At 34.1% G+C, this 9,731-nt stretch overlaps 1 protein-coding gene across 1 annotated transcript; it reads right to left on the bottom strand.

Moving 5' to 3' along the window:
• Positions 1-7,900: 7,900 nt before the first annotated feature.
• LOC149139145 (toll/interleukin-1 receptor-like protein) lies at positions 7,901-8,706 on the bottom strand. The gene is made up of 2 exons (XM_089450608.1): positions 8,054-8,706; positions 7,901-7,958 (listed from the first exon to the last, which is right to left on the bottom strand). The coding sequence occupies exons 1-2, from the start codon at positions 8,704-8,706 to the stop codon at positions 7,901-7,903; spliced, it is 711 nt and encodes a 236-aa protein (XP_089306734.1).
• Positions 8,707-9,731: the final 1,025 nt, after the last annotated feature.

The raw sequence follows: 9,731 nt of genomic DNA, 5'->3' as shown, positions 1-9,731 counted from the left end.
AGCTGCCAATCCCTTCGCTAACATTCCAATTCGAAGTTGCACCGCTCGGATTAGTGTTTGAATTCGAGCTCGAATCCACGAATTGTAAGACACCGTTCTGCACCGCACCGGTCACAGATACTCGGGATTACCTAGACAAGGATGCCCGCCCGGAAGGGGCAGACGTGGCATGGGAAACCGACTAGAAGCACCTTAAAAATATACAAAAAAAGATTTACTTTAAAGGATATATTTGATTTAATATGGCTTTTGCATTAAATTTTGAAGTTTATTTATGGGTGGCAATAAAATAAATTTATCTAAAGCACTCTATTTTAAAATTAAAATTTGCAAATCAAACGCATAAGATTAATACTTTAACCATTACATCGCCTTGCAAATAAGATCAATACTGAGGCAATGACCAATTATAGTTTAACCTATTATTGTTTTTAAAAATCTAATAAATAACCAGAATTAGAATTATTTAATTCGATGTTTTCTATTTCAATTTAAAGTGGATGAGCATTTGTTGATTTTTAGTTTTATTTTTTGAATTGACGGTCTAGATTGATTCTCAAAGTAATATGCTTAGTATATGTTTCGTGTGCTTATCAATGTCGATAGTGTGTTAGAGAATTTGTTAGGTTGCATTAACTTTTAATGAATTTAAAAGATTTAATGTCTGAATGGCCACCAATTTCGGGATTTTCAACATATACATAATTTTAGAAAGACTATCTTATATCTTGGTTGTAAAGGAAACTCTACATAATTTTAGAAAAACTACCTTATATCTTGGTTGTAAAGGAAACTCTTCAACACTTATGTTGTTTATCAAGACCCTTAGTTCTTAAGGGTTAAATAAAATCAAAATTAAAAATATTATTTTTATTACAATAATATTTTATTATTATATATTTATCAATAGTAGATATAAATGAAACCTTCCACTATATCAACCACATTAATATTTTTAATAGAATTGTACTAGTATATAATTTGTATAACTTTTCTTTTGGAAATTTGAGTTTAAATTTATAAAAAAAAGTTGAGGATGGATCTCTTTCAGCTTATCCAAACTAAATCAAATTTCTCAAAATTTTGAATTTTGATAACAACCTTTCATTATTGAGGAGTTGATTATGAAGGTATTGTTATAAGAGCTATTAATACTTAATCAATTTTGATAACATTATTTTACTTTTGAATAAATTTATTTATATTTAATATTAAAATATATTTTTAATAACGCGCTATTATTAGAAAGTTAATCAAACTTAATTAACTTTCACATAATAATAAATTAATTTCACATAGTTAAGTTCAATTTTGTGCTAGTTTTGAACTTCTAGGTTCTTAGTTTTGTAAATATGGGAACCATGATAATATAAAAGTCATTTAAAAGAAAAAAAATCCAAATGTGTGGCACATATCACATGTGGTCACTGCAATTACATAAAAAAAATAGGAGTTATCCTCTCAAGATGACAAACTTGAATTCATCAACCAATTTCTAGGTGGTGCTTGTGAAATCTCAAGCACATAGTTTGTGATCTCAGGCTTGGGCTTGCGAATAAAACTATCAATCCTTGAGTACTATCCATTTTGGTGTAAAAACAACACCAATGGCATTGATTTAGGCCAAAGCTTTGATAGATTACAAGCACATCCAATCCATCACATTGATTAAAAGAAAGTTGCACAAAAGCGACATTACTCCATGATTGTCTACAAGAATTAAATATTGCCTTACACTCTAGTTGAAGCTCCATCACATCTTTGCGTCACTTTTCACTATTGCTTCATCTTTCTATTCCCTCTTTTACGATATCATAATATAGTATAAACATAATAAAGTAATAAAAAATATTTATATATTAATAATATATATTAAAATTTTGTATAATAAATATTAAATTGTTTTATTATAAATTGATTTTTAAACATTTAAATCTAAAAAAAAAAATTATTATTCTAATATTTTTTGTAGTTTTATTTTTCAAAACCCATTAAAACTTAATTTTATGATAATGAAAAATCAAAATATCTCAAAATTTAGAGATTAGAATCATTCCTTTTTCATTTAGGATGAGATTTAAAAAACTTTAAAGGACAATACATTTCCTAGCTAATTCTATGACCGCACTGCCAATTTTTATTTGGAAGGAGGAGGATGAAAATACATAGATCTTATAGGTCAGATCTTCCCAACCAATTCCATGAGTCGTCTGTCAAAAATACTTATATATTAATAATATATATTAAAATTTTGTATTATAAATATTAACATTTTTATTATAAATTGATTTTTAAACATTTAAATATAAAAGAAATAAATTATTATTCTAATTTTTTTTAGTTTTATTTTTCAAAACCCATTAAAACTTAATTTTATGATAATGAAAAATCAAAATATCTCAAAATTTAGAGATTAGAATCTTTCTTTTTTCATTTAGGATGAGATTTAAAAACACTTTAAAGGACATTACACTTCCTAGCTAATTCTATGACCACATTGCCAATTTTTATTTGGAAGGAGGAGGATGAAAATACCTAGATCTTATAGGTCAAATCTTCCCAACCAATTCCATGAGTCGTATGTCAAAAATACTTATATATTAATAATATATATCAAAATTTCTTATAATAAATATAAGAAAAATTATTGCGCCAAGAGGCGCTCTACATTACCTAAAAAAATAAGAATAACTCAATGTTGACCATAAACAAAATACTTCAATTTTCACCTGTATTTTATCTTAATAAAAAATTTACTTGTTAATATGAGGGATATATAAAAATAAAAAATGACCCATGGTTTTAAAAATCCATGGTATTGACTTATGTCACTCATGTGGAATATAACCTATTTCAGGGGGGTAATTAAACTAGCCTATATCTATATTAGTTTGATGTTATATTTAGATACATAATTAGCTGTATAAAATGATGGCACTAAATCCATGTAACCTGTATTTTCATTGAAATGTTCATGCTGGAATTTGCTTACTTCCATCTATTTCTTACTAGGTTATATTGGGTAAAATATAATATTATAATATTCATTTTACCCAATATTTCCCCTCAACTAGTCCACTTCTTATTGTAATTTTTTCTTTTTTATATTTGAAGTTTAAAAATAAATAAACTAAAATATAAAATTAGCAGCTCTCGGAAAATATAGAGTAATAAATTGAAAATGTAATAATATTACATTTTAATTAGTATTTTCCTCCACCCATAGCCACTTTTTATTGGGCTTTAACATTTTGATTCTCTAAAAACATAAAATTAATAATATTTTAGTAGTTAGTTTCTAGGATAATATATTTAGTCAAGGGTTTGAGTTTGTTTAGAAGGTGTGGGTTTTTATCCTGAAATTTTTCAGGAAAACGCTGAACACATCAATCAAATGAAGAAACAATTTGTCTTATAAGCTATTTTTAGTCTCATCGAAGTTAAAATAGTTTTCTTTCTTTAAATCTTTCAGAAAACCAAAACACTTAAAAGTGTCATATGGTTGCAAAATTTCAAAACCTCTGTGGTTTACCAAATGTTTATTAAATGTGTAGTTTGATGGCTTGATGTATTTGTAATTTATCAGGTTTGATTACCAAGGATTCTTTGTAACAATTTCTATTGGTGGGTTGTGTTTTATTCTTTTTATGTACTCGGATCATTGTTTTCATTTGGATTGTACTTAAGAGCAAAATAATTGCATTTTTTTTTTTGTCTCTTTAGGTTATTTTTTATTATTATTGTAAATGATTTTTCTTAATTTAGATTAATTTTTTGGAAAATATTGAAGTGGAAAATATTTTATTTTATTATACATTTAGTCCTCTTCCCTTCAAATAAAAATTGACACTTCACTGTAAGTCATGGAAATAGTTAGGAAGTGTGTTGAGTTTTCTAAATCCCATCCTAAATGAGAAAAGAAAGATTCTAGACTCTAAAATTTGACATATTTTGATTTTTCATTGGTTTTTAAATTAATTTATCATCAAATTAAGTTTTATTGGATTTTTAAAAATAAAACTAAAAAAATATTGGAATAATAATTTATGTTTTTTATATTTAAATATTTTATAAAATTGGGTTTTGAAAAATAAAATTATAAAAATTTGTATTTAAATGTTTTAAAATCAATTTATAACCAACCTAGATGCATCGTAAATTCCGATCTCCCAAGTGCAGAGATGCATCGTAAATCCGGATCTCCCAAGTGCAGAGAGAGATCAAATTTCTTTTCACTTTAAAAAATATTTGCATCTCAAGAAATTTGATCCCTTTAGATACTTGGTAGATCTGGAGTTAAGATAAATCTAGACTAATTTAAATAATAATTACAATTAAATATAAATATAAATATAACTCTCCACTAACATATCCATATTAAACAAACATTCATATATCTGTATTAAACAAACATTCATGATGCAATTCTGTTTCATATATCTGTATTAAACAAACATTCATGATGCAATTCTGTTTTACACGGTCAAAACAAATCAGCTTAAAAGGTCTCCAAAACCCAGTCGAAAATTATTTAAAATAATATCTTCCTTCACTGGTCGCCGTGCTGGAGCACTACTATTAAATCAAAGGCGATTGGTTCGTCTCTTACAAAGTTTGCCGACGTCTTCAACCACTCGCTTCACCAGCGCTGCCTCTTATCTGCAGAGAGTTTGAAAATACTAAAGGTAACAAACAGAAACAGAAGCATATAAATAAGAACAGAGCAGAACAGGGAACGAAGATGAGTCACCCACCCATTAGTGTTTTCTTGGAGCGACCACCCGGAGAGACGACAGATTGCAGAGAAAGCATCCTTCCATTCATCAATTTCTTGTGCGCCGTATTTCCCACTCCTCTCATGCTCTCTGAATGCTTCAGCCAATGGGCTTCCATGAGCTTGATTGTTAAATTTGTAATTCCAACTGCACGGCAGTTTTTGGAAAACCGCCCCGGTCTCCCCGCACCGCCTTTGGCAAAAGGCTGTATCCTCCGGAGGGGACCCGACACAATCACACTCCGCCACGCGTCCCATGTACGAGTGCCGAAACCGCTTTCCCCGGACGCTAAAGGTCGTTTTGTTTGCGCGACCTTGGCGAGCGAATGGCGTTGGATCGAGTTTGGTGGCTCGGATCTGCGCGAAGCTGCGCGGACTTTAGCGACCGGGCCCGACGAATGGGGTGGCGACACGTGGCACTGAAGTGACGTCAGCCGACCCTCCGCCCGCGTCAAATCAAGTTTTTGCGTGGAAGTCTTTTTGCGTTGACCGCCGTAGGTGATGAAGTTAATGGAGTTTAATGTCTTTACGTAGATTTGGTGGAGGTTTTAATATCGTTATGGGGCATATATTTAATATGGTTATGGGCCACGTTATTTTTTATATGTTTTTATATATGGCTATGTAACCCCGTGTGCGGCAACGGTTATGTAGTTTTTTTTTGTTGTGTATTGTGGCTGAGGCAGCGTATAGTGATGTGCCCATTTTTTTTGGTGATGGGTATTGTGGCTGCGCACAATTTTTTTGTATGTAATGGTGTTATGTGGTGGCTGCGCATAGTAGTGCGATTTTTGTAAATGCACAGCAGTGCGAAAAGAATTTGAAAACAGGGATGTATTGTATTGGCTTGCCATCGCAAAACCAAGAGATAGCATGAGATTGTTTATGTAATACCCACAGCAGTGGAAGACCAGAAGCGAGAGAGAGACAGAGTCTCTCCAGTGAATCCCTCTCTGCGCAGAGGATGAAGTTTGTAACAGTGTTTGTTTTTAATCAATAGAAAATAGTTTTATGGCTGTGTAATGGACTGTTATGAGTCATTCTGTTTTAATAGTTTCCCTGTGCAAAGGTCCTGGAACAGTGGAAACAGAGCATTGACTCTGTGGTGTTTGTTTGTCTGGTTTTGGTATTTTCCCCATTGAAAAATACCCAACATTGATCCGGGTGCAGAACTTGAGTATGAGTCACATTGTAAAACAGAGGGACGAGAATGGCCGATCCATTTTTCCTCCCTTTCTCTATAAGAGAAACTTCTCTGAGGCACCATGCAGATTGTGCGTAATTGATGGAGAATATGGGAATGAGGATGCGGCTTACCTTGATTGCGTGTTGTAGGCCTGCAGAGATATCCTCCCCCCTCTGGAGATGGTGGGTGTCAAGGAATACGTGGAATCCTGCGCCGGTGAGGGCGTGGTAGAGATGATCCACAAACCCTTTTCTCACATCGAGTCCTCGGAAGCTCAGAAATACGTCGTATCTGTTATTTCTCTTCGTCTCTCTCTCACCACTGCCATTAAAGCAGCAAAGCTGTTGATGGATGGGCACCATTGCAATCAATATTGAAGCAGAAAAGGTGGTGGTGGCGGAGGAAAACATGCTCTCCCCGGAAAGGGCAATTTCGGATTCAAAAAGGGGAAGGAAAGGCCAATCCCGTAACTTAACCATCACTCAATCGCCATGGTGGGGATCACCGGAGAAAGTAAACGGTAGTCAGAAAGGAAGATACCCTGCTTGTAACACCATGTTCACCGTCACTAATGACAACTGACGATTCCTGATTTCTACCTGGCCTGGAAAAGCCGCAGGATTTCTCTACTCAATTTTCACAGGGACCTTGTCTCCACAGGTGAGCAAAACGTGAGGCCCCGCCAGGATTTTATCGTCACTGATGCCCTCATCACGACGACGACGATTGGGGTTGTGGCAGGTGGAAGGAGGCAATAGAATTTTAAGGTTATAATATAATTTTAAGGTTATAAGGTTATAATATAATTTTAAGGTTATAGTTAATGTAGATACCAAGTTAGTGTATGAGACTTTCTTGTTTATGGGGTAAGGGACCCATTTGCGTAGTGATTTTGACTATTAAGTCTGGTAAGGCATACATACTTTACCCCTCTAGTTTTGAACCTGCAACCTCTTAGGAGTAATCACATGCTCTTAACCATTAGGCCCACTCTAATACCCCACTTCCACCACCTCGATAGTGAGGGTGAGTCATCAGCGATAGCGCTATGGCCTCCGTGCAACACCTCCATCGTCATGGCGATGTATTAGTCATAGAACTATGGCCTACTTGCACCAAAGAGCCATGACTGATGCCCCACATTACTGATCCAACATTTTGTGATGACGTGGTATACATAGTGTTGGTAGTTTATCTGTTTTATGTTTTAGAAGGATTTATATTTGTTTTTCTGTTTTAATTTGCTCAGAATTCAGCAAAAAAAATTCTCATACAATTTATTCAAATACAGGTTTAATAACAACATTTCATTATTAAACAAATAATTATCTTATCCAATATTAAATTAACCTTTACTTAAACCCAAATTAAAATAAAATAGAATATTTTCCTCTTAACCGCATTCCAAAAGAATAATCTATAATACAGTCCAAAAGAATAAAAAGAATAATCTAAATGGGGAAACTCTCAGGTACAGTCCAAAAGAAAACAATGATCCGAGGACCTAAGAGTCCCAGAACTAGTCACGGTACATGGAAAGAATAAAACACAACCCGCCAATTGAAATATAAATTGTCGCAGAGAATCCACACAACCCGCCAATAGAAATGGAAATTGTCACAGGGAATCCTTAACTATCAGACCGGATAATTTACAAATACATTGAGCCATCGGTTACACATTTAATGCAGACATTTAGTAAACGACAGAAGTTTTGAAATTCTGCAAGCATCTTACACTCTTCTCTGTGCCTTGTTTCTCTAAATGACTAGAGCATAGCCCTGATAAACAAGCATTCATGATGCAGGTCTGTTCTACACAGACAAAATAAACAAGTTTTAAAGGTCTCCAAAACCCCTTGGAGATTTATTTGGAAGACGATCTTCCTTCACTGGACCCCGTTGTGGAGCAATACTGGTTAATCAAAGGCGAACGGTTCGTCAATTACAAAGTTTACCCACGTCTTCAACCACTCGCTTCACCAGCGATGCCTCGTATCTGCAAAGAGTTTGAAAATACTAAAGGTAACAAGAAGAAACAGAAGCATATAAATAAGAACAGAGCAGAACAGGGAACGATATTGAGTCACCCACCCATTTGTGTTTTCTTGGAGCGACCACCCGGAGAGACGAGAGATTGCAGAGAGAGCATCCTTCCATTCATCAATTTCTTGTGCGCCGTATTTCCCACTCCTCTCATGCTCTCTGAATGCTTCAGCAAATGGGCTTCCATGAGCTTGATCCGGGTGCCGAACTTGAGTAGGAGTCACATTGTAAAACAGAGGGACGACAATGGCCGATCCATTTTTCCCCCCTTTCTCTATAAGAGAAACTTCTCTGAGGCACCATGCAGATTGTGCGTAATTGATGGAGAATATGGGAATGAGGATGCGGCTTACCTCGATTGCGTGTTGTAGGCCTGCAGAGATGTCTTCTCCCCTCTGGAGATGGTGGGTGTCAAGGAATACGTGGAATCCTGCGCCGGTGAGGGCGTGGTAGAGATGATCCACAAACCCTTTTCTCACATCGAGTCCTCGGAAGCTCAGAAATACGTCGTATCTGTTATTTCTCTTCGTCTCTCTCCCACCATTGCCATTAAAGCAGCAAAGCAGGTGATGGATGGCCACCATTGCAATCGATATTGAAGCAGAAAAGGTGGTGGTGGCGGAGGAAAACATGCTCTCCCCGGAAAGGGCAATTTCGGATTCATAAAGGGGAAGGAAAGGCCAATCCCGTAGCTTAACCATCACTCAATCGCCATGATGGGGGTCACCGGAGAAAGTAAACACCATGAAGATACCCTCTTTGTTAAGACCATGTCAAATCACTCAATCGCCATGATGGGGATCACCGGAGAATGTAAACACCATGTTTGTAACACCATGAAGATACCCTGTTTGTAACACCATGTCAAATCACTCCATCGCCATGATGGGGATCACCGGAGAAAGTAAACACCATGTTTGTAACACCATGAAGATACCCTGTTTGTAACACCATGTCGAATCCCTCAATCGCCATGATGGAGATCACCGGAGAAAGTAAACACCCTGTTTGTAACACCATGAAGATACCCTGTTTGTAACACCATGTCAAAAAGGAAGATACCCTGTTTGTAACACCATGGTCACCGTCATTAATGACGACCGACGATTCCTGATTTGCGTTTATTTTTCTATTTAATTGGTTCAGAATTCTGCAAGGTTTTTTTGGATTTATAAGATTGAGTCGTAAACTGTCTACGATCAGAGTGTCTTTTGAAGGTTTTGAAAAACATATTACACCAAAAATTTATTTTAAATAGAGGTTATATAGTATTTAGTACCTACCACTTTACTATCACTTAGTTTAAATTAGAAAAATAAAAATAATAAAATTATAAAGGTTTTATCACAAAAATTAAATTACTAATCAAATATTATATTGTTAAATACCATCACCAAATATTAAAAAAAATGTAATTAACTAATATTATTTATATTAAAATATATACATTTTAATATATATGTTTATCTTCAGTAAAATAGAGAAATAAACTATAATTTAAGAAAATGAAAATAATAGAAAAGGAAAAAAATCAAAATAAAAAAATTAAATAAAAATAAATAAAACTAAAAACACAATGAGATTGTCTCAATAATTTTTTAAGGTTCTAAGAACATAGTACAACAAGAACTTATTTTAAATAAAAGCTATATAGTACCTAGTACCTACTACTTAGTTTAAATTAGAAAAATAAGAACACTAAAAATATAAAGTTTTCATCACAAAA

The sequence above is a fragment of the Pinus tabuliformis genome, chromosome X (genome assembly GCF_031772625.1).
Source record: "Pinus tabuliformis cultivar Carrire ecotype Pingquan chromosome X, CPIR1, whole genome shotgun sequence".
NCBI lineage: Eukaryota > Viridiplantae > Streptophyta > Pinopsida > Pinales > Pinaceae > Pinus > Pinus tabuliformis.
The sequence above is the reverse complement of the archived record's forward strand: the minus strand, read 5'-3'. Positions and strand labels throughout refer to the sequence as shown.

What these genes read in the sequence shown, in the direction of transcription:
- LOC149139145 (XM_089450608.1), bottom strand. Translation starts at nt 8,706, where the DNA reads ATGGTTAAGCTACGGGATTGGCCTTTCCTTCCCCTTTATGAATCCGAA. An exon ending in CTCCAAGAAAACACAAATGG is followed by an intron (nt 7,959 to 8,053) that starts GTGGGTGACTCA and finishes AACTCTTTGCAG; the next exon opens with ATACGAGGCATCGCTGGTGA.